Source organism: Myotis yumanensis, unplaced genomic scaffold (assembly GCF_028538775.1).
Source record: "Myotis yumanensis isolate MYYU_CA2020_CCGP unplaced genomic scaffold, mMyoYum1.0.hap1 SCAF_2, whole genome shotgun sequence".
In the NCBI taxonomy this organism is placed as follows: Eukaryota; Metazoa; Chordata; class Mammalia; order Chiroptera; family Vespertilionidae; genus Myotis; species Myotis yumanensis.
This window is the reverse complement of record NW_027223753.1, coordinates 188286008-188311773: the sequence shown is the minus strand read 5'-3', so window position 1 is coordinate 188311773 and position 25766 is coordinate 188286008. Positions and strand designations below refer to the sequence as shown.

The following is a 25766-nucleotide window of genomic DNA, read 5'->3' as shown; positions in this document are numbered from 1 at the left end:
GATTTCCCCCAATACATTTTAGAAAATCATTATATACTGAAGTAAACAAACACAAGATATGTATCTGAACTTGCAGAGTTCTATATTTTCCTTCAGAGACAGGATCTATTATTCATCTACTTTGGCCTCATTTACGAATGAGGTCCTTTGGGTTCAATGCTATGATTTTTACCACATGACGTGACAGACTGTTGAAAGCTGAAGATCAGAAGACGGACGGAAACAAGGAATATTGTGTGGGTTTGCTACATTTAGCAAGACTTGGATCTGGGGTGCCTATGGTTGTGAAGACTGTCTGATCTGCCCTGGGTTCTCTTCTCACACTTTGAAACCCAGAGCTCCTTTGACTTCAGTATGGCCTTTGAATTAGGATTAACTAGGCAGGTTGGGAGAGGAGAAAAAAAGCAAGTACAGTACAGTGTTTTCTATGCATCAAGGCTTCCTATGGACTTTTGAAAACAAAGTTTTAAGATAGTTTTACGAAACATCGAGGTACCCCTTAATACAAATAGTTGTTAATGGGGTGTTTTAGGTAAATGGATCAACTGAGTCAGAATTCAAGGTTTTAAAAAAGTATGGCTTCAGATTAATAAATTTATTATTATTGTTATTGCTACTATCAAAGGAAAGTTGAGGACATTTTTACATAACTGGATTTGCTGTTGTGTAGAAATATCAGAACACTGATAATATAGGACTAAATAAAATATTGTAAGACAATATTTTATTATTATGGATATTTACATATACATTGTATATACACACTCATGTCTCTGTGTGTGTGTGTTTAACTTTTATATGTATAGTCTTTTTTAGCTCTATGCTTAGGACCTTTAAATGAAATTTAAATCGGAAAACTTCCCCTGGCTCTATCAGCTGTATGGCCCTAGGCAAAGTTCCTATATTTCTGTGTGCATCAGTATCTAAAGTTAGAAAAAAAATAATACCAGGCATGGTATGGTATATTTAACACATGTGTCATGCTGCTTGGTACTCATTTTATACATTTCTCTACTCAGTAAATATGACATTGGCTTTAGAGTTGAGGCAGTGTTTTGGTATCTCTGCCAATTAATTTCCCTTTTTTTTTGGTATACAAGTATGCAAACCTATACTTATATCCCTATTGGAGAAATACACATACAAAATATTAGGTTACACTTCAAGATGGTGAGTAACTGTCACAAAAAGTGGCATGGCCACTTAGTCCTATTTTTGAGAGAGCAATATGCATTTGGAAAGGTGGGGAAAGAGAAGTTGGAGGAAGTGTAACTTGAAATTGGCTCTGACTAATGAAGGGGACTTGGGGATAGGTTAATAAAGGGGAGAAAATACGTTATATTTTTGACATAAAGAATAAATATGATATGGATTTGATAGAAAAGAAATTAGCCAGTTTAGAGGTGTTTGGTATTTTGTAGTGTATGAAGAGGTCAGCACAATGTGCTCACCACCCAAAGTCAAATCTTCTCCTGTCGCCATATATTAGGACCCCAGATCTTATAACGTGGAAACCCACACCTGAAAACTACATGTTCATGTGGACCAATGTCATCCCAATAAATTTAATAATAAAAAAAGAGGTCATCATGAATAGCTATAGTTTAGTGTTTTCAACCTTTGTACATTATTGTTCCCCTAAGGAGCCTTTGTAATTTTAAAAAAATTTTTCATAATCATCCCCCTATTTCATGAAGTTTTTTAATAGCACAGGTGTACTTTATTTGTTTGTGTACTGTGGTCCTTTATAGGACCTGTGTAGTAGCTAAGATTTTTTTCCATTCAAGAACCAATTGTTGCCCCCTTGCTGATATCACCAGTGTTGAGAATGCATGCTCTAGGGCAGCGGTTCTCAATCTGTGGGTCGCGACCCCTTTGGGGGTCGAATGACCCTTTCACAGGGGTCGCCTAAGACCATCGGAAAAATCATATATAATTACGTATTGTTTTTCTGATTGATCACTATGCTTTAATTATGTTCAATTTGTAACAATGAAAATACATCCTGCATATCAGATATTTACATTATGATTCATAACAGTAGCAAAATTACAGTTATGAAGTAGCAACAAAAATAATTTTATGGCTGGGGGTCACCACAACATGAGGAACTGTATTAAAGGGTCGCGGCATTAGAAAGGTTGAGAACCACTGCTCTAGGGGGACCAGTCTACGAAGGGCCTTCATTGTCAAGTTGAAAAAGCATGTACCTTATTATCCATTACAATTTCATTATGCATTTCATAATTTCGGGTTTCATTCTTGATAGTTTATACCCTGGGGTATGAGGGTTTCTCTTGTGCACACACACATGTGCATATGTGTATAATACATGTAAATAATATACATGTATTTTGTGTGTATAAATGACAGGATTGGGGTTGGAGGGAGAATTTTTAGTGGGCTTAAGATGACAGCTTTGCCGTAAGAGGAAGTATGATCTGGATCCCTGTGTTCCATAGGACCCGGTACTACACCGTGTACAGACAGGCATACAGCATGGAGCAGCAGACCGTCTACAGGTGCTGCCCTGGTTGGCGCCGGCAGGACGGTGAATCTGGCTGCCTGCGCTGTAAGTTATAATTCTTCCTGTCTAACTCTCTGTCACTTGAAGTAATGGTTTCACTCTGCTTGGGGCTTCAATCATATCATGCCTGTCAAGGGTTAGGCACCTTTAGAATCACCACAGATTTGGAGCATCTCTTTGGGCTGAAAATGCACACGTGACATGTGCAAAAATGCACAAAAAGCTTTTCTGTTAAGCGTTTCTAATGATAGGTCAGAACTCAGATCCCGTAGAACTGCCGCTTTACATTCTGTCTCTTTATTTAAAAGACAGTTTATTTAAAGCCAGCCAGTTACACCTTGACTTCCCTCACCCTTTTCCATTTGCCCCTTTCCCATATCATCAAATTTGTAATCCACAGTGGATTCAGAAGTCCGGAGGGAAATCACCGTTCTAAATCTAAATGGGATTTCTCAGCCTGTACATGTCATGATTAATTGCGGAACTCTGCAGGCAGTTTACTTTTTAAGATGAGCTATGCAGTCCTTGCACAAACGTGTGGGAAAAGTATCCCAGAACCTTCCAGCATGTTTGACAGCACGCAAACAGCAGAACTAGTGGCATTATGTCTCCCAATCTTGCCAGGAGAAATGGCTCCATTTACCTATGTGTTTCCGGTTATTGCAAAGTCACTTAGAATGCTTCAGCGTGTTGCAATCAATGCAGCACCACAGCACAATAATTGATCTCTCCTGCTACCCTGTACCTTAGGGAGTAGGTCAGCATCCTGCTTCCTTCCCCACTGTGCTTTCTGCTCTCAAATATCTTAGTGAGGGGCCTCAGGCTTCCCATGTTAAGCAGGCTCAGTGTTAGCGGTCACTGTATTTACATGCAGTGCTAGGCCACTGCAGCTAACTGGTCTAGCTCAGTGACAGGCATCTGCCCACGATGTCACTCCAACTATTTTATAAACTGGAAATTAATGACTGTGAGATGAACTCTTTTTTTTTTTTTTTAATATATTTTATTGATTTTTTACAGAGAGGAAGGGAGAGAGAGATAGAGAGTTAGAAACATCGATGAGAGAGAAACATCGATCAGCTGCCTCCTGCACACCCCCCACTGGGGATGTGCCCGTAACTAAGGTACATGCCCTTGACCAGAATCAAACCTGGGACCCTTCAGTCCGCAGTACGACGCTCTATCCACTGAGCCAAACCGGTTTTGGCGAGATGAACTCTTTAAACTGTTATATGATACCTATCACAGTCCTTTGCCTCAGGAAGTATTGGTATTCCTTGCTTTATTTTTAGACTGTTTTTTTAATCTTATTTATAGAGTTTCTTTACACTAGTGATACTCAAACTTGAACTCACATCACCTCGTATCTTTTTCTTTTTATTTATTTAAAAAAATTTCTTTTTCAGAGATGAAGGGAGAGGAAGAGAGAGATAGAAACATCAGTGATGAGAGAGAATCATTGATTGGCTGCCTCCTGAATGCCCCACACTGGGGATCGAGCCTGCTACGCGGGCATGTGCCCCTGACCAGAATCGAACCTGGGACCCCTCAGTCCGCAGGCCGACGCTCCATCCACTGAGCCAAACCAGCTAGGGCAGACATCACCTTGTATCTTTTTAAAATGTGGATTCTGGTTCAGTAGGTCTGGGGTGAGGCCTGAGATTCTGCATTTCTACAAGCTTCGAGGTGAGGCCACCTACAGAGTGCTACAGGCTGTAGGGAGCAAGGCCTTAACTTGCAATGAAAACTGGTTCACCTTGATGTGGAGGGGCCGGTGGAAATTTCTAAATTGTATTTACTTATTATTTATTTACTTTAAATCTCTCTTTATTGTTGAAAAGTATTACAGATGTTCCCTTTGTTTTTCCCCATTGACTCCCTCTGCCCAGCACCTGCCCCTCCAGGCCTTTGCCACTCTATTGTCTTTGTCCAAGGGCTATGCATATATGCATGTAAGTTCCCCGGTTAATCATTCCTACCCACCCTCTCCCCCGCCCTCTATTATATTTATATCAGCAACTTGATGCTTACATTGAGGATTTCCTTTCTTTCCCTCAACCCCATTCTTCATCTGCTCTCATCTACCTTTCTTCTAGCTGTCTCTGCAGTGGCAACGTGTTTCCATGGAAGGAGATCCTCAGACAGTGAAGCCCAGCGGTGCCGGTGTTCTGAGGGTTTTCAGGGACCCCACTGTCAATATGGTGAGTCACCAAAAAGACCGTTTTACAGGTGCTCCTTTATTTATGATGGAGATGTGTCCCAATAAACCCTCCGAAGTGGAAAATGCATTCAGGACTACACTGTAAGTATGGGTTGTCTACCCTGGTGAGTGCACATGGCTTGCTGCTGCTGCCCAACATTGCAAGGGAGTATCATACCACATGTCGCTAGCTCAAGAAAAGATCAAAATTCAAAATTCTAAGTTCGGTTTCTGCTGAATGGATATTGCTTTTTGCACCTTTGTAAAGTAGAAAAAATTTGCAGGTCGAGCCATCCTAAGTTGAAGACGGTCTGTATTATGATTGGGAGTTGTCTGCTTTGCTTGCAGAGTCCACCAGCCAATTTTGTCGATTCAGACGAATGGCCGGATTGTCCCTCTGGGGATTGATCGGTGAGCATTTAAAATGAGCCACTAAGCAAAAACCTACAACCTACAGGATATTCAGCATCACAAATTATGCTTTGCAGTATAGGTTTAATTATTCACTGTAAGAGTACAAAAGGTTGCAGTAAGTACAAAATGGTCTGTTTTATGAAGGAAATGGCAGCTTAATAAGAAAACCCCATTCTAACCTCAGATGTTAAATCTTTAATGGAGCCATGGGTTGAAAGTGCTGGGACAGTACTTTTCTGTAAGATCTCTGTGGTTTGTGAATGAACAGAGTGGGGTTAATGCAAATTCAGTGTGATGTGATATTTACTACTTTGTTACCTTTATTATAAAAAAAAGAAAAACACTTGCCTGACTCTCAAATTTTCAAAACTTGATAACCAAATCCACAAGGTTGGAACTTCATCAGTTGTCAATGTTGGACAGGGGCATTTTTCTTGTGCAGGAAAATTTCATGATGGTCAATGATTTATCCTTTCCTACATCTGCCATGAAAGCCAGTGCTTCCAAAAGGATTTGGTTTTTGATTTGGTTGTCTGATTCTAGTCGCCAGAGAATCTGAATGCATCTGCATTTACCTTTTCAGGGCAGGACAAACAAAACAAAACTGGTCTTATAGAGAAGTTAAAGAAATAGGTGTAAAGAGCTAATGAAAATACTGTATTCACTATCCTTTGTTGAGAAGGTTGCCTTCTCTTGTTCATTACTTGAGTCTTTGTAAGTGAAATTGAAAGGTTGCTGAAAGCTCATCACTCCTGTCCATTTGTCTCCTCTGCCTGTGGTGTTAGGTTAAGGCTCAAAATTTGGATGGGTCACCTCACAGCTATTCTTCTTGTAAATTAATCCTTTGCTTAAAAAACACACAGCACACATTTGTGAATTAAGATATAGCTGATTTTTAACCCCAATTTATTCTGTGACTGAGAAATTCCAATCCTGAGACCAAAGTCAGTGGACATGTTGAGCTCTAGGGTGTGTCTTCAACTGTTCCCATTATTTTTAAGAAGCTAACAGAAATAATACATTGATCCATGACCACAAATTATTTGCCTCTAAATAAATTGTGTCAACTACATGTGCAGCACCGGTTTCCTCATCTTGATCAGTAGCTGTGATGGGCAATTACACATGTCATTGATTCATTAGACTTTTAAAAAAAATTAATTATTACTTTAGTAATTCATTGGTTTTGGTGGAGCACATCTTTCAAAACATCAAGTTCCCGAGGGGAAAGCTAGTTAAAGAAACACATGGTAATGATAATGGCCTAGAAATTATACCTAGACTAATGTATTCTTGATTTTCTACATCAGTATTTGAATATTTTGATTATTCAAATTTCTTCAGAACTTTTATCTACCAAAGTAGTTAAAGTGCTTTCTGAAATTGAAGTAGCTAAACTTCATAGGCTTCAATTTTGGGTTGGTGAAAATACGGGGTTATTTCAAACATAGGCAGAATCAGCTTGTCTTTTCCACAAGTTGTTCTTACTCTCCAAAGTCCTAGGAGTCATGATAGATCAGCCATACAAAATACCTCTCAGGAGTATGCAGTGCATTTTTAGTATTGTTGTCTAAGTGTGTTTATCTTTAGACTCTGACGGTTTTTTATTTTTGTCACCATAGGCCTTCTGTTGAATTTTATTTATTTATTTTTTTAAAAATATATTTTATTGATTTTTTACAGAGAGAAAGGGAGAGAGAGAGATAGTTAGAAACATCGATGAGAGAGAAACATCGACCAGCTGCCTCCTGCACATCTCCTACTGGGGATGTGCCCGCAATCCAGGCACATGCCCTTGACCAGAATCGAACCTGGGACCTTTCAGTCCGCAGGCCGACGCTCTATCCACTGAGCCAAACCGGTTTCGGCCCTTCTGTTGAATTTTAAAAGAAAAATGGATAAGCCCTGCTGGTTATACATCCTGAAGTAGGAATTCAGGCATTTCCTACAAGGTATCATATTTCATCCAGCAAAATGAGATATTACAAAGTATGTAATGGAGGAATTTTGGAGATTTCCTAGGAAATCAAATATATGGCAATTGGAAAACCCAGTTAAGAAGGAATAACATTAGCTGAGTCATGAATATGCATTAAAAATGAAAATCAGCAGAGGTTGTTTTTAAAAAGAATATTATTGATAAGACACATACTCTATCAAGCAGGTTGATTGTAGTCTGGAGATGCTACCTATCATGTCTGTTATCCAATGCTGTTTTTCACATTATATAAATAATAATTCAAGTGATAGAAAATAATTCAAATAAAAAATTCAAATATAAAAAATTGATAGTAATGAGTATAAGAAAGTAAAAATGCATAGTCCTATCTCCCTCAGTAACCATGTAGCTTGCTTTTGTATATGTTTATTTATATTCATACATGCATAAGCAATTTTACATGAGATTACCTTCTATACACTGTTTTGTCATGAATACCTCACTTTTTTTCTTACCCTCCTCTTCTGTCCCCTTCCTCTCTAACTTCCTCTTCCCTCTCCTCCCCTTTAACAACCTGCTGAATACTCTTATATTTCACAGGGCTCATGGAATCATATGTATAGCTGCATCATATTCCATGGTATTGATGTACCATACATTTTTAACCCTCATTTATTGGTGGGCATTTTGTTTCCAGTTCGTTGGTACAACATTCAGGGTGCAATAATGTGGTGCTTCTATGTCTGTGATTCAGAGTCCTAGCAGTGAGATTGTTGGGGTTATCAGTGAATATATGTTCAATATTTATTTAAATTATTTGTAAAATGTTTTGTGGGCCATGGTAATGGCTTTACCAGTTTATTTGGTTTGGACAGATCAAAATCTAGATGAATGCTAATTATTATTTTTTTTGGCATGCTGGCATAATAGGGAATCACTTGCATCTTCATCCAAAACCAGAGATCTGAGAAATTAAAGAGCTGAGGACCAGTTATTGTAAACATGGATTGCTCTTAGTATAGGGTAAAGTTGACTTTATTTGAGACACAGGGAAAAAAGAAGTCTGTAAAATGAAACAGATGGCCTTTTAAAAATGAAGAAAAGAATCTCGTCATAGAGAGAGAAGGGACGAGCTAATAACTGAATGAAAAGCTTGCAGTTAATAATGATTCTAAAATTGCTGATCTACTTAACTCATTTGAAAAATCTCCTTATAATAAGGAAAAATGAATGGAATGAATTTTGACAATTAGGAAGTAATGAAGAACTTTCTAAAATAGCTATTGATTAAAGGAATCAAAAGGAATACTTTGAAGATTTGAACACATGCAAATCAGGCAAGACAGCTGGTGGTGAAATTTTCTCTCCTTTTTAATTTTATGGATCCAGGCAAAACACCTCGGAGCTTTATTAACTGACTAATATCACACACAAGCTGAACCGGTTTGGCTCAGTGGATAGAGCATCGGCCTGCGGACTCAGGGGTCCCGGGTTCGATTCCGGTCAGGGGCATGTACCTTGGTTGTGGGCACGTCCCCACTGGGGGGCGTGCAGGAGGCAGCTGATCTATCTCATCGATGTTTCTGGCTCTCTATCCCTCTCCCTTCTTCTCTGTAGAAAATCAATAAAATATACTTTAAAAAAATATCACACACAAATCACACCTTTTCCGCTCATCACTTATTCCTTTCTCTGGCCAGTTAAATTATAAGTCAGGTTAAATAATGTGCCTAATGATTGGATGCTAAGACTCTGAGGTTTTCTTTTTTTATCATTCACATGTTATTTTCCTTTTCTTTCCCTTTCTTTCTTCTCTAGTCAGTCTTCCAGTTAGTCAGTAAATATTTACACACCAGGCTATATGGTAAGTACTGCACACACCCAGACTAAAACAAATATGGTATCCTTAGTGTAATTTTAAATAGAGACCAGGAATCCCATGATTATAATGGGATTATAAAGCTCACAAGTGCTTTGATGGAGGGAGCTTCTGTCTGAAAAGAAAACTGGGTTATCTGTGCCATGCCAGGAGATAAGGAAAGGTGTCTCAGAAGATTGGAAAATACAAACTACAACTTATTCTTAAAGGTAAACAGAACAATAATATGAAATGGAGCATATGAAATGGAATATTTTCCAGAGACATGAGAAGCACAGCAAGTTCAAGGAATAATAATAATACAAGTAAGTTCTCTTGGTTGCAGTAAGGGATGCACATGGGACAAGGCAAAAAATGTGGCTTTGTTTACGCTCAGGGCAGCAGTTCCTTAACTTTTCATGGTCCAGCCAAACCAGCTACTCCAGACCTTATGCAGAGGTGGTTAACTGATTCTGCAAGGACTCTGCTTTCCATAAGTCTAGTTCCCTGAGCAGACAGTCCAGCAGTTGGAGTTTCTTGAGCATGAACAGCACGGATAGGTACTGCATAGTCCTATGCCAGACTTCCCAAGCATCTCCATTACTTCAAAGTGTGATGCTTATGCACATTAAAAATGGAGTGTTGCTAGAATGCTTTCTGGTGACATGGACAATCTTCAGCAGTTCTAGCGCTCTGGTTGAGTTTCACCAATGACCGCTTGTACTATCTTGGAGAAGTCAATGTTGTCATTGTCATTATTTGAGCCTCAATGTCATCTTTTGTAAAATAATGATAGTTCTAATTTTTCTCAGCACCTTTCATGTACCACAAACTATTCTAAACAATTTATATGGATTAGATTTTTAATTCCTATAATCAGTCTATGAAGTGAATACTCTCATTTGCCCTGCTTTTGAACCTGATTGAAGCATGCAAACTTATCCAAGTCCAAATAAGTAGGAAACAGGTGATTTGGGATCCATGTCAGTGTGTTCTGGATCCAGAGTCTGCAAGTTTAACCTTCAAGCCATGGTCCCTTTAGAGTTTGGCATAATTATCTGTCTGCCAGGTTATTATTTGTGAGAGACATATGAGATAATGCATGTGATCTGTAAGTTGGAAAGCATTAACCAAGCGTTACTCTTTATTTTGACTGTAAATTCTCTGTGAATCTTCAGGGGGAATGCACACCGTGAAGGGGGAAAGGCTTCTGTTGTTGTTTTGCTCCTCATCCTGTGGGAAATACAAGCAAACCTTGGGTGTTGGGTCACAGGTATGATTTTGAGCCAACCAGTAGGTTCCAATCAAGAAGTTCAATAAACTCTCTGCATGATATATCTGTTCTATGTGGATAGGAGGTTGGACCACATAGAACATGTTATGTTCCCAAGAGAATTTTGAATTTAGGAAGTGATATAGATTGAGTTGTGTACCCGTCCCCCTCACCCCCCATTCATACATTGAAATCCTAACCCTCAGTAGCTCAGTATTGACTTTATTTGGAAATATGGTTGTTGATGATATAACTAGTTAAGATGAGGTCATACTGATGTAGGGTGGACCCCTAATCCAATATGACTGGTGTCCATATGAAAAGGGAAAATTTGGACACTGAGGCATGCACACATGAAGGCATAGATCAGGGCTGTATCTACAAGCCAAACAATGCCAAGGATTGCCAGCAGACCACCAGAAATTAGAGGAGAGGAAATGGAAAAGGTTTTCCTTGCAGTGCTCAAATGGAAGCCACCCCTCTGACTGACACATTGATCTCAAATTTCTAGCTTCTAGAATCATGAGGCAATGAACTGATGCTGTTTAAGCCACTCAGTTTGTAGGACTTTGTTGCAGCAATCCTGGCAAACCAATATAGAAAGCCTAGAAAACGTTTTCTTTTTACCCACAGCTTCATTTCAGCAGTAGGTCTACTCAGACAGTGAAAATGGGGAAAACTCAGCAGGGGTTTATAAAGAGCAAATCATGCAAAGAAAACTTGATGGATTATTTTAATTGAATTATAAAATTAGTGTGGGAAAAAGATTTAATTTGGAAAAACTGCAAAATCATTAATTGAACATGCTTATCAATCTGCAATCCTAAATGAGCATTACTAGAAGATAGTATAAATGAAATGCAGGTTATATTATGGAGATAAATGGGTATGCGTTCTTAGCATGAAAACCAGTGTGAAATTCAGTGTGATTTTGTTCATCATGTGAAGATACATGGCATTAGAGCCTTAAACCCTCAGCAGGGTTCCAGCAAGTTCATATTAAGGCAACTGCATTCTGCTTTGCATAAGTTGACAGAAGGAGGTGACAGTATTGGCAAGGATTGGGCCAAATATGATAAAGGCACAGATAGACCATTTATGAGGAAGTTGAAGCAATAACTATGCTGAAGATTATCCATGTCACCAGACAGCATTCCAGCATCACTCATTTCCTGTGAGCCTACGAAGGGGCATCCTATTTGGAATCCATGCAGAAGATAAATGGCGTGAAACTGATTTTAAAACAGAAACTTTAGAAGCGCTTTTACTAGCATACCCTTCCAGGATGCTTTGCATGGCCAGTGTTAGCAACCATAGATGCAGTTTAAAAAAAGACTGCATGAGAGTTGCCTGATGTTGCAGATTTGACAACTTAGAGTAGAATGACCCAGCACCATCCAGAATTCTTTGATTCCACAGGGTATAATTAGTGATGAACTAGAACATATTGAAGGTGGGTAATAATGACAATAATAGCTAACTCATAAATCATGCTTTCTACATACTAGGTGCTGTCCTAAATGCTTTTTGCATGTTAGCTCATTTAATACAATAATTCTATAAGGTAAGTGCCATTAATAGTCCCCTTTTGCAGATGGTACACCTGACGTAAGGCAATGTCCAGTAACTTACCTGAGATTATTCACGTAGTAAATGATAGAGCCAGGGTGTGGACTCAGGCAGTCTGGCTTCTGAGTTCATCCTCTCAACCACTATGTAATGCTGTTTCTTTAAAACATAAGAACTTTCCTGTTTATGAAAAATATAGTTGATATTGTTTCCCTGAAAGGGACATAAGGTATTTATGCTTTATTTTTAGTGTTTAAACCTGGTCACTATGCTAACAAAACAGTCTTCCCACACAACATATGAGCTTAAATGATTCTCTTCATTTAAAGTTTTGCTCATTATACGTACACGTATTGAGTGGCTGTTTAGGACCTGTGTAAAAAAAATACAGAGCTCTGCTATTGAAACGTCTACATTCTGGTTACAGAGACAGGAAAACAAATCATTATAATGTGATGAACGGTGTTCTCAGAAATACATTAAAGGGGCACAGGAACTGGGTCATGGTGGGGAGCTGGACTGGGGAGTTGTGGCAAATAAGACTGCATATTAATACCATGCCACTCAGTACTGCCAATATAAATAGTTTGATCTCAACTCTTTGGATATGTTGTGCCACTGAGGATGTTAAATGGGCGTTTTATTTGTAAAAGTGTTTTAAAGATATAGTTACAATCTAATGGAAAGAGGCTGAAAAACCAACGGAATAGAAAATCTTATGTCCTTGAAAGGGGCAAATTTTGCCTGTAGTAATTTTTTCCTTTTTTATTGCTAGCTGACAAAAGTTCTTTTTTAATATCAGACCTCTCTTATTCTGTCAGGTACAAAATAATACTTAAAAATGCCTTTTTTATTTGTTTGTTTGCTTTTGATTACAAGTTTAAGTCTGTTTTCTGTTAAAGAACTTGATAACTATACTTTGAAAGAAGAAATCATGGATTGAAAAAGGTATCGTCTATTGCAGATATGAATACTCTCCAATATTTTTTGGAATGGTTTAGCTGAGTTTTTGCTTGCCATATAAATTTGAAGTATATGGGATATGTGCCTGTGTGTGGTGGGATCTTACTCAAGCTTATTTATACCTGAGTATCATGAACTACACTAACATTTCTGCCAACAGTGGCCTTTGGGATATATCTCTCGGTTTGGGCATCTTCATTTCCAAATTTTTGAAGCTATAATTTTCTTAACCTGCTGTAAAAACCTACCAGAAATGGTTATAGATGGAATGGAGCATTCCATTCTTGTCTACTAGAGTTTAGGCTGGTCGAATCAATCATTAACATTCCCTAAGTGATTAGGGTGTTTTATGTTGGGTAGAGATAATCTTTTCTCCAGGTTTCTCTGCTCCCAGGGCAGAGAGAAGGAGACTTCATTCGGTGGGGGTAGGAGATAGTGGGAAGCACCTGGTGGGCCTGTCACAGGAGGGTCATGGGCTTTTGGAAGATAATTTAAGAGTGCATTTACTGAAAGACAAAACCAAAAGTCACATTCTAGGTAAGACACAAGGAAGGAGACTAGTGAGAGTCGAGAAAATTGAGATGAATTAATGTTAAATTATAGATGTAGCTGCGCAGATTCGGACCCTGTTCTCAGCAGGAGCATTTGTACAGGGCACCCTCTGCACTGGTCAGGCACAGTAAGAAGCTGGATGATTCCTTATCATTATATTTTAAAAACATGAATAATCTGCTTTATGGTATTTCTCAAGATGTATTCTCTGGATCGCTGTTCCCATTGGATTTTAAGTAGTGTTAAAGAAAATGAAGTCTCTGTGTTCAAATAAGTTTGGGAAATTCTATGTCAAGTAGCTTTACATTGTGTTTATTGTAGGGCTTTCCAGAGCCTTCACTGTGCTAATGCACATGGTGACTCCCTCACAAGTGTATCTAGATGCCTATGTATTCCAAGCCCATGTGACTGTATAGCCACTTTAATAGGGTATTTTCCTAAAGTATTGTGTGTTTGTTATGATATTCTTGAAGTATTCTTATTTTGCAGAACCCAGTTACTCTGGGGAATATATATATATATATATATATATTTGAACTCTCAAATTTAAATATATATGTGTGTATATACAGTATATATATATTCTCAAAATTAGATATAATATAACTTTTTCCGATCTGCTCAACTAATAACAACATATTTATGTCGTAGTTAAACAAACACATTTAACAAGGTGCTTTCCCATGTGTTATCTCATTTAAGCCTCACACCCACTCTGTGAGGGAGTTCATGTTATTCCCAAATTAGAATTGAGGTGACAGAGCGTTAGAAAGCTTAATTGATTTTCCCAAGTCACAGCTGGTTAGTAGCTGAGCCAAGAAGACTTCAACTCAGATCTTTCACGCTAGTGTTTTACGGCATTGTCCCACAGCTACCTGGGGATAAGCAGGGCTTGCCCTGGGCAGTTTCTGGGCTACCATATGGATGGAGCAAAGTTGGGGTGGGGAATGCTTTCTCATCTTTCTCCATTCAGGCCCTCATGAAGTTTTTGTAATTCATAATTTTTTCTTTCTTCCCCTTCATCCATCAGAATTTATCCCATTGCTATCCCAGTAAACAACATCAAACTAAAGTATTCATGGATCCTACTGGTTTACATATTTGTATTTAACAGTGAAAACACAAAGCGTATCTAAATGGTGACTGAGTTCTGGCAGTCAGCAGTAGGGTGATATTGTTGAGTAGGGGATCTTTGAGGAATCCCTCTAAATGTTCCGTGCAGAATACTGTTTATTTTTTTTAAAAAAATATATTTTATTAATTTTACAGAGAGGAAGGGAGAGAGATAGAGAGTTAGAAACATCGATGAGAGAGAAACATCAATCAGCTGCCTCCTGCACACCCCCCACTGGGGATGTGCCCACAACCAAGGTACATGCCCTTGACCGGAATCGAACCTGGGACCTTTCAGTCCGCAGGCCGATGCTCTATCCACTGAGCCAAACCTGTTACGGCCAGAATACTGTTTATTCTCTTTTCAGCTAGAGAAGCAGAACCCTACCTCTTTTCAGGCAAGTACTACTGTTGGTGGCAGTCTGCTCCCTTTTTACTAATGAGCAGAAGCACTCCTGCTGTATTTGTTCCAAGCCCATAATGCCAAGGTCTGGGTTTCTGACCAGGCATTCTACTACACATAACACCCTCCCTTCCCTTGTCCCCACGCATGTTCTACTAAACTAGTTTTATTAATCTCTATTTCAGTGACCTTCAACATGCCTAAGGGCATAGTTACATCCATAACAAGTATGAGGTCAATGCTCCAAATCAAAGGCTTATTAGAAAATGAAAGTGTGTAAGAAATAATTTAACCTTATGCAAAAAAGTGTTCCACCCTTTAGCCTCTGCTTCTGGGAGGTAATCTCAAAGCCCTTGGAATAGCATATTTGATAGGAGCATCTTCGTTTGCCAGGGACGTTGGGTCACTGGATAGTCTAACAATATGATTTAGAGTGGGTCCTGGAGGCTGGAGACTGAAATCAACCAAGTGGACAATTAATCACTGAATCAGTCATGCTTATGTAGTGGAGTCTCCATAAAAACTGAGCGCAGGGCTGGGCTGAGCTTCCCCGACTGGCAGCAGTCCATGTGTATTGCCACACACTGATGCCAGGAAAGTGACATGTTCTGATCCCACTAGGAGTGGACAATGGTAGATCGGCTTCCAGAACTTCCCTACTCTGTCCTATGGACATACTTCCTGGCTGATTTTCATACAATAACTTGTAGTGATTTCTGTGAGTCTTTCTAACAAATTATTGAACATGAGGGTGGTTTGGGGAACCTCCTGAACTTGCAGTTTGATATCAGAAGTCAGGGTGGTCTTTTGTGCAGGCTGTTTCCTCTAACTTCTCAGCTGGCCAAAGCTCTCTCACGAGGGAAGTCTCTTCTCTTGTTTCTTTTCCTTCATGAATGCAGTGCTTTGATCTCTGTTCTGCTTCCTATTGAGTGTGGGGCACAGGAAAAATCAGTAGCACGCTGTGGCTGCTCAGTGTGCAGGATGGTACCAGAATGGCTTTCCTTGCCATTGACGAAGAGCAATAGTGTCTAGACTGCCTAAGTGGTTTGAAAGTAATGGCTTAACGCACCCATTTATTGAATCAGATGGCAAACCACAGAAGGAAAGTGCAAAAATAACAGTTTTATAATCTCATAGTTCTGAGCAACGCTGGCTAGGGCGATGTGGAGGAGTAGGAGAATAAAGTAGATAAACCTGAAGTTTTAAGAGCCTGCCTGTATTTTGAATACACATTTGTCAAAGTCATTGTAATGGTTTAAAAATGGTTTTAAAGACTATATGCTGAAGAATATTTAACAACTGGAGATTTAGTTATATAATTTAAATAAAAGCTATTTTTCTATTTTGACAGAAGAGATGCTAGGTTTTGTTCTATTGTGAGCTCTAGTGACCCCTGCCTAGCTTTCATTTATCACAAATAATCTTCTTTAGGGTACTACAGTTGCTGCAATGTTGAGATGGTTATATTACATCTAACCTTGGAGAAGGGTCAAAATAAAACTGTGAATTAAGCATGAATATAGTACAGATGGCTGAAGAGCTTGTCAGGAATACCCAAAGAGAAAAAACCCTCACTATTTTTCCCTATAGCCCATATATACGTGGATGTGGCTCCTTTTTCATCTTCTTTGAGATTAGTAGAGAAATACTGTTCTTAATTTTAATCTTAATGTGAGTAAATATCCACTGTGGACACAGCACCCTAATAGAATAGAGAAAGCACCTGGTTGATGGCCTTGGGTTACTCACATCTATATGAAGGAGGAAATATTCAGATAAGCTGTGATAATCTCCATTTATCTGGAAACAAAAACACATAATGAAAAGCTTCAATGCCTTAACTATGTAAATGTATATTTGGCAATGGGTTAGAGAAGATATGAATGTCAGGTGACCTCAATGGTAACTTCATTGTACACTTGGAGAATTATGGATATTTCTGATGGCAGCTATACTAGATGGAGCCATATTGCAATAGGATTCATGAAGAAGAATGAGCAAGATGGAAATTAAAATTGAAAGGAAGCAAGTCAAACAGAGGACTTACACTGAAGATGATGGAAATTAAGACTGACATGCTAATGTAAGAAATAGAAAAGTTAACACAGTGGACATATCTTAAAATGTGATTCAAAGTCTATTTTCTTTTTCATTTTTTTATAATTTAGACTTTATGACTGGCATAATTGAGAAAGGAAAATGTTTTTGCTATGAGTGTCCCTTGAAACAATTATTTTAAGACAAGTAGTGATTCAAATTTTATAAATAATTTAGGGCAAAAGCTATACATTAGGGTTAAGAAGGATTTTCATTGATAATTAATAAGAAAAGTTAGGTAGCAAGAAAATTAAAGTTGAACAAATCCAATATTTAATAAACAGGAAATGATAGATGTTTTTATGTGATTCATTTATGCACTGAAAAAAGTATGAAGGCATCTTTAATGAAGTCACTGACATGATACTTAAATGGTAGCTCTGCTACTTTATTAGAGACTAGAGGCTTGGTGCACAAAATTTGTGCAGGGGGGGGGTGTGTGTTCCTCAACGCAGCCTACACCCTCCTCCTTCCAGAACCCCTAGGGGGCCATCGGAAATCCCTCTCACAATCTGGGACCGCTGGCTCCTAACCCCTCACCTGCCTGCCTGCCTGATCACCCCTAACCACTCCTCCTGCTGGCCTGGTCACCCCTAACTGCCCTCCCCTGCCATTCTGGTCTCCCCTAACTGCCCTACCCTGCCTGCCTGGTCACCACTAACTGCCCTGCCCTTCTGGCCTGGTCGCCCCTAACTGCCCTCCCCAGACAGCCTGGTCACCCCTAACTGCTGTCCCCCGCCAGCTATGTTGCTCCTAACTGCCCGCCTCTGCCAGCCTGGTCACCCCTAACTGCCCTGCCTTGCTGGCCTGGTCGCCCCTAACTGACCTCCTCTCCCAGCCTGGTTGCTCTTCTTAACTGCCCTCCCCTGCTGGACTGGTCACTCCTAACTGCCCTCCCCTGCTGGCCTGGTCGCCCCTAACTGCCCTCCCCTGCCAGTCTGGTCTCCCCTAACTGCCCTTCCCTGCCTACCTGGTTGCCCCTAACTGCCCTACCCTTCTGGCCTGGTTGCTTCTAACTGCCCTCCCCAGCCAGCCTGGTCACCCCTAACTTCTGTCCCCTGCCAGCTATGTTGCCCCTAACTGCCCACCCCTACCGGCCTGGTCACCCCTAACTGCCCTGCTTTGCTGGCCTGGTCGCCCCTAACTGACCTCCTCTCCCAGCCTGGTTGCTCTTCTTAACTGCCCTCCCCTGCTGGCCTGGTTGCCCCTAACTTCTGTCCCCTGCCAGCTATGTTGCCCCTAACTGCCCACCCCTACCGGCCTGGTCACCCCTAACTGCCCTGCTTTGCTGGCCTGGTCGCCCCTAACTGACCTCCTCTCCCAGCCTGGTTGCTCTTCTTAACTGCCCTCCCCTGCTGGCCTGGTTGCCCCTAACTACCCTCCCCTGCCAGCCTGGTTGCCCCTAACCTCCTCTGCCTTGGCCCCAGCCACCGTGGCTTTGTCTGGAAGGATGTCCGGAAGATGTCTGGTCTAATTAGCATATTACTCTTTTATTAGTATAGATGTTATTTGTTCATTAATTCATTCATTCATTCATTCAACAAATCATTGTGCCAGACACTTAACTTGATCTTTTGACCACAAAAGTAAAATACCCTTAATGGTGAAGAAATTTTCTTGGTGGTTAGGAAAAATGGTTAAGTGCCTTCAAGCATAAGTTAGTAAGAAGTATTTCATTCACTTTTAAATATTTTGAAATCCTTCAAAAATGTATGTGACCTTAAGTTAATCATATATTTTTGAGAATAAGAATGGTTTTCATTCATTATGGTTCAATTGTCTTTTATATAATGGAATAGTAGAGATGGAGTTCCATAAAAATAATGGCAATAACAACAGCCAAAGAACCTTTCATAAGTATCTCTCATACCCAAATGTCCACTATACTCCAAATCTACCCCCTCTCTTTGAAAATATATTGTCTGAATTCCCTTCCTTGTTGTGTAGAAATACAGTATGTACTGTGCTGGAGCTGTTGAGTCCTGGGCAGAGTAATCAGGCTGGATTAAGTACAGGCTTCCAGGAAATTTCTTTGTGGCTTTAAACTATAGCATGGTCCTTCTGGATTCAACTTATCTCAGTTGTGAAATGTTGCCTGTGGGAACCAGCTGGGGATTGATAAGTGAGACTCAATATTGTGATTCTAATCATTTTTTTACATTAAAGACAGTATTTTGATATCTGATCCTTATCAATGAGAATGTGTGTGAGTCATTTTACCAGGTTGCATGAACATTTTTGCTAAGCAAAAAGAAAATGCATGAAACCCAATTTCAGAGGCTTAATTAAAGTAGCTACTTCTTCAGTTTACTTTTGGACAGGACATTAAGCCTGCTTTTTTTTTTTAACATAAGAAAAGAACTTTGTTCACAGGGAAATTTCCTCTTACTGCAGAGGTACACCTAGATTATGTATGAATGGCCATGTGATTGGGTTGGCAAAAAGGAGATCACCAAGTTAAACTAAGTAGTAGAGAAAAAAAAATGACCTTTACGACTATTTTGATGTCTAAGGTTTTATGATCTCTAGATGGTGATTTTGAAGCCAAAATTAAACACTGTCATCTTTGTATCTGACCCCCAGCAAGGGACCTGAAACAAATTGAAATTTGCTTGTTCAATGAGTGAGTCAATGGCTTGGTCAGAATTTTATTTAGTTTATTGTGTAGCTTTAAGTTTGAGGCTGCAAAGTTACATTTCAAAGGCAGTTTATTTATTTATTTACTAGAGGCCTGGTGCACAAAAATTTGTGCACTTGGGTGTGTGTGTGGGGGTCCCTCAGCCCGGCCTGTGCCAATTTGCAGTCCAGGACCCCTTGGGGGATGTCCACCTGTCGACTTAGGCCCACTCCACGGGGGATAAGGCCTAAGCTTGCAGTCAGACATCCTTCTGGCAGCCAGGGAGCCCTCGGGGGATGTCCGACTAAAGGCTTAGGCCCCCAAGGGATCAGGCCTAAACCGATAGTTGGACATCCTTAGTGCTACCACGGAGGTGGGAGAGGCTCCTGCCACCACCTCTGCGCTGGCCAGCCATGAACCAGCTTTTGGCTGAGTGTCACTCCCCATATGGAAGTGCACTGACCACCAGGGGGCAGCTCCTGCATTGAGCGTCTGCCCCCTGGTGGCCAGTGCTTATCATAGTAACTGGTGATTCTGCTGTTCAGTCAATTTGCATATTAGCCCTTTATTATTATTACTAGAGGCCCGGTGCACAAAAATTTGTGCACTGGGGGTGGGGAGAGAAGGGTCCCCCAGCCCGGCCTGTGCCCTCTCAAAGTCTGGGACCCCTCGGGAGATAACGACCTGCTGGCTTAGGCCTGCTCCCGGTGGCAGAGAGCACACCCAATCCCTAGGTGCAGCCCCTGGTAAGGCTCAGAGCAGGGCTGATTGGGGAGTTGGGGCCCTGCCCCCTCTCATGCACAGAGCAGGGCGGATTGGGAGGTTGCGTTGCCACCCTCAGTCACGCTCAGGGTATGGCTGATTGGGGGGTTGGGGCACCGCCCCCTGTCACGCACAGAGCAGGGCCAATCAGGGGATAGGGGTGCTGCCCCCTGTCACTCACAGAGCAGGGCCAATCAGGGGGTTGGGGCGCTGCCCCCTGTCACTCACAGAGCAGGGTCCATCAGGGGGGTTGGGGCTCCGTACCCTGTCACACACAGAGCAGGGTCGATCAGGGGGTTGGGGTGCTCCCCCCTGTCATGCACAGAGCAGGGCCGATAGGGGAGTTGGGGCACCGCCCCCTGTCACGCTGATCCTGGTGTCGGGAGCCTTGCTGCTCCGCTGATCTGGTGCTGGGAGGCATATTACCCTTTTACTATATAGAATAGAGGCCTGGTGCATGGGTGGGGGCTGGCTGGTTTGCCCTGAAGGGTGTCCTGGATCAGGGTGGGGGTCCCCACTGGGGTGCCTGGCCAGCCTGGGTGAGGGGCTGAGGGCCATTTTCAGGCTGGCGAGTGACTAAAGCTCCCAACCGCTCCTATTTTTCTTTTTCTTTTTTTTTTTTATTCTGGGCCAGCTTTAGCTCAGAGGCCTCACTGCTGAAAGCAGGTTTCTGGCCTTTACCTTCTGTATTTGATACAGTGTTGCGGTCCGGCTGGCTAAAGCCCGGCTGACTGAAAGCCGGTTTCTAGGGTTTTGTTTAGCTTCTATGTTTGCAACATAGTTGCTTAGAGTTGCAGCTGAGAGGCTGGCAATTCAGGCGGGGAACGTTGGAGTCCACAGTCACTGGAGCAAGCAAGCCTCCCTGTTTGCTTCAGTGCATGGCTGCCGGCTGCCATCTTGGCTGACAGTTAATTTGCATAAGGATATGCTGATTAGCCAATGGGAAGGGTAGCAGTCATACACTAATTACCATGTTTCTCTTTTATTAGTGTAGATATAGGATGTCCCTATTTGCCCCCTCTACTCAGCTCTTGCCCCCCACTTCTCTCTGGCCATCACCATACTGTTGTCTGTGTCCATGGGTTGTGCATATATTTTCTTTGGCTAATCCCTTCTTTAAATTTTTATTTTCAAATAAGTGCTTATAACTATTATATATTTTCTATTATATCATTTAGAATTATGATATTTTTTAATTGAACCCTTGTAAATTTTATCACAATTTATTAAATTATGCTAGAAGCAATTAGGAGATTTTTCATGTAATGCAGATACATTTCAATTAATATTTTATTAATTTTTAATTTTTTAATATTTTAATTTGAAATAATCTCATACATGTAAAAAAAAACCTATAAAATACTACAGCATATTATATGTACCCTTTACCCAATTTCTTAGGTGTTAATAATTTAAGCATAACCATTATGCAACTAACAAAATTTGGAATATATTTTTCTTATAATCTCTTTAATGTTACTTAATCCATTTACTTTGTTTTTGTTAATCTTCACCCAAGGATATTTTTCCATTGAATTTTTGAGAGAGTGAAGGGAAAGGGAGAGACACATTGACTGGTTGCCTCCTGCACATGCTCTGCTAGGGACTGGGGATCAAGCAAGCAACTGAGGTACATGCCCTTGACTGGAATCTAACCTAGGACTCTTCAGTCCATGGGCTAATGCTCTATCCACTGAGCAAAACAGGCTGCAGCTTAATTCATTTACTTTTAATCTTTATGTGTCTTTATATTTAAAGTGGGTTTTGTTTTTAATTCACTCTCATAATCTGTCTTTTAATTGGTGCATTTATGCCATTGACAGAGTGCTTACTGATAGAATTACTGCCATATCTGGTGGCTTCTGGGGCTTCCGGGGCCTGCCAGCAGCCTGGGACTGATCTGGTCCCAGGCGGCAGGCAGGCGGCTCCGGGGGCTTGCGGGGCTGGCGTGCCTGCGGCCAGGGACTGGATTGGGTCCCGGGCGGTGGGCAAGCGCCTCCTGGGGCTTGCGGGGCTGGTGTGCCAGCATCCCAGGACCAGATCCGGTTCCAGGCAGCAGTCAAGCGGCTTCTGGCATCACCCAATGGGGCCTGGATGGCATCTTGCGCTGGCGGCTTGCGCTGTCCCACCCTGCCTGCAGTATGCAAATTAGCTGCCATCTTTGATGGCAATTAATTTGCATATCTCACTGATTAGCCAATGGGAGGTATAACGAAGGTAAGATCAATTACCATGTTTGGCTATTATTAGATAGGATTTATTTTTTTGAGTTATGATGTCAGCATTTCAGATCCTTGTCTCAGGATGAACAATCAGCATGGCAAGGTTGCGGCTGTACTATCAGCCCAGCTGGGATTTTCCCAGAAGAGGTAGCTTAGTCTCCCTTTATACCACACTAGAGGCCCAGTGCATGAAATTCGTGCATGGGGGTTGGGGGGTCCCCTCAGCCCAGCTTGCACCCTCTCCAATCAGTTCGGACATCCCTTTCACAGTCCTGGACTGCTGGCTCCTAATTGCTCACCTGCCTGCCTGCCTGCCTCGTCGCCCCTAACTGCTGCCTCCTACTGGCCTTATTGCCCCTTACTGCCTCTGTGTGCTGGCCTGATCATCCTAACCTGCCCCCCCTGCCGGCCTGGTTGCCCCTAATTGCCCCCTGCTGCCAGCCAGGTTGCCCCCAACTGCCCCTGCCCTGCTGGCTAGGTCACTCCTAGCTGTCCCTCCTACCAGCCTGGCACCCCTTATTCCCCCCTGCTGGCATAGTCACCCCCAACTGCACCCCCCCCCCCCCCGCCTGGTCGTAGGTAGGCAGCCATCTTGTGATGGTGTGAGGGTCAATTTGCATATTATCCCTTTATTATATAGGATGACCTGATCAATAATGTTATCTTTTGAGAAATAAACTTTTTACTCAAATAAAACATCTATATCGATCACTAAACATAGACATATGTTTTTAAAGATGTTAAATCTTTAGAGCGTATTCTAAAGAAATATAAAATATTTTGCTTCGAATGAAATGCCATCACTAAATTCCAGAAGCAGCTAATCTCTGCCTAATCCCACTCCTGTGTCCTCCCAGGGATTAAGTAAACAATTCATCCCACCATTTTTTTGGACTTAACAATCTTCCCAGCTGCATTTGTGGCTCCGCAGTGCTTTGGGGCTACAGAGCAACTTGGGCATCAAAGCTTTTATTTCATTCTTTGATCCTTCTCTTTAGGTTAGACCTTTTTTTCTGCCTGCTTGCAATTTCTCAAAGAGAAGGCATTAATAATTTGCCATTGGAGGGCTTCCAATTTCGTTCTCATTTCTTTGTCTACTCTGCAACTTTTTCTTTTTTTTCCTCACAAGAAGCAGCAGCCTTTTTTGACACCATGTGCTTGGCCTTAGTAACTTGGAGGAGGATTACAGGAGCAGCCTTAGGGTTGTCTTTCCCGTGAGACCCCTATGTTAGCATTTTCACTCCCCTTGGCCCGTTTCTCTTGCCTAATTCCTAACCCTTTTTAGCCAGTTGTGAAGTTACTATACATTGAATTAAGATTCTGTTTTCACAACTCTTGCAGATTTACAGCAGCTGTAATGGGCAGTTTTAAGCCAGTATTTTTTAAAAAAGATTATATCTGATCTCCCTTGTGCCTATAAATACTTAAGCAGAATATAATTAAGTTTAAAGTATAGACTTTATGGATTACTAAATAATAATTCTAAATGATTCCCCTTCCATTGTAGGAACTCATTATATATCTTTTGAGTAAATGAGAATAAGAACCTCTGATACTCACCTTCTTTTTCTTTACTTATTTTAGAGTGAAACTGTAAGGTTCAAAGAATAGAAGAATAAACATTTATGGCTTATGCTTCCTTTGTATTTCTCTAGAGGTGATCTTGGTATTTAGATGAAAATGTAATGGACATTTGAAAATGAAATCTGTTTCCACATTGGCTTATTTCAGACTGAAACTAGTGGATGCAAATCTGCCTATCTAATCTTCTTAGTATAAATTTGCCTTTGATGTCATGGTTTCATAGTCTAAATGTGCATCTTTCTCATTATGCTCTGGCATACTGGTGTTTGGGGAGATATTTTCATTTGCTGTGCTGGCTTGACTAAGGGTCGGGGGTGCGGGGGAGGGGAGGGAGGGATTGGTCTACCAGATGCCCCTGCTTGATAGTGGCTCACAAACGCCTGCATATATTGGATGTGCATGCCTATATCTTCGGGCATAAACCTTTGGAAAGCATCTGTGCTGAGGCAGCCCTAGTGGCATTCTTTATCTTCAGTTCTGTCTCTTTAGGAGGCCTCTCATCAAAGAGGAATAACTACAAAGCATTTGCTAGTTTCTGTCAGCAATTTAAATGCACACCAAATTTCTGTAATTAAAACATTTTTTTCAATTACTGTGACATAATGGCATTATTGTTGTATTTGCTGCCATTTTTCAGGTTAAAATGTGAAAGCTGAAAGACTGAGATTATAATTATTCTAATTCTCCAAAATATTATGATACCAGTTTAAGTGGCAGAAATTTTCTAGCCTTGCACTATGCTTGTACATCAAACATGAGTTAGCCAATGCTGGAAACATCATTTTATATTGGAGAACAATAAGGAAACAGATATATTTTGAAGGTAAAGCATTTTGAATGAAAAGGATGAACTGAGAAATATTAATTTGAAAAAGTCTAAGTTATGAGGGGGAAAAAGTCTGCCAGTTTTGTTTGTCATTCTTCAGAGGAATTTCTTCTGGCTGGTAGCAGATGCAAGAGGATTGATTAATCATGCTGAGTGGCTGTATATTTTTTGTACTGAAATGGATGGATACTGGGCATAGCACAGGATTCTACATAATAAGGACCAGTCCATGACTATCGTTCATTTTAATTTAAACCTTTAGGCACCCTCCAATTTCATACCCATATTAATGTTAAAATATATTTGGCATCCACTATGTGCCATACAATAGTATAAGAGTTTTAGAAGAAATTAGTTTCTATTTTTCTCCTAATCAAAATGGAAAAGCCAGACCAAGTGAGATATTAACACATGTACCTTCGTAGTGGCTCTATGAAAGAAGCATTTTATTTATTTTTTAAAGTACATTTAAAAAATGGTATGACATCCTATCCAATAAAGAGGGAATATGCTAATTGACTGCCCCACCCTCAAAGATGGTGGCACCCACAGCCAATAATGAGGGACTATGCTAATTGACTGCCACACCCTCAGAGATGGTGGCTCCCAAAGCCACAAGATGGCCAGCAGGGGAGGGCAGCTGGGGGTGGCCAGGTCTGCAGGGGAGGGTAGTTAGGGGGGACCAGGCCAGCAGGGGTTGGGCAGTTGGGGGTGACCGGGCCGGCAGGGGAGCAGTTAGATGTTGATCAGGCTGGCAGGGGAGTGGTTAGGGGGTGATCAGGCTGGCAGGCAGAAGCAGTTAGGGGCAATCAGGCAGGCAGGCAGGTGAGCGGTTGAGAGCTAGCAG

General features: G+C 41.1%; 1 protein-coding gene across 1 annotated transcript in view; it reads left to right on the top strand.

The window, feature by feature from the left end:
* Window positions 1-2436: 2436 nt before the first annotated feature.
* Window positions 2437-25766, top strand: part of LOC139002680 (EGF-like and EMI domain-containing protein 1) — a 405160-nt gene continuing 381830 nt past the window's right edge. The window contains exons 1-2 of the mRNA XM_070403782.1: window positions 2437-2572; window positions 4624-4728. Of these exons, the coding sequence (XP_070259883.1) occupies window positions 2437-2572; window positions 4624-4728 (241 nt within the window). The remainder of the gene's footprint in view (window positions 2573-4623; window positions 4729-25766) is intronic.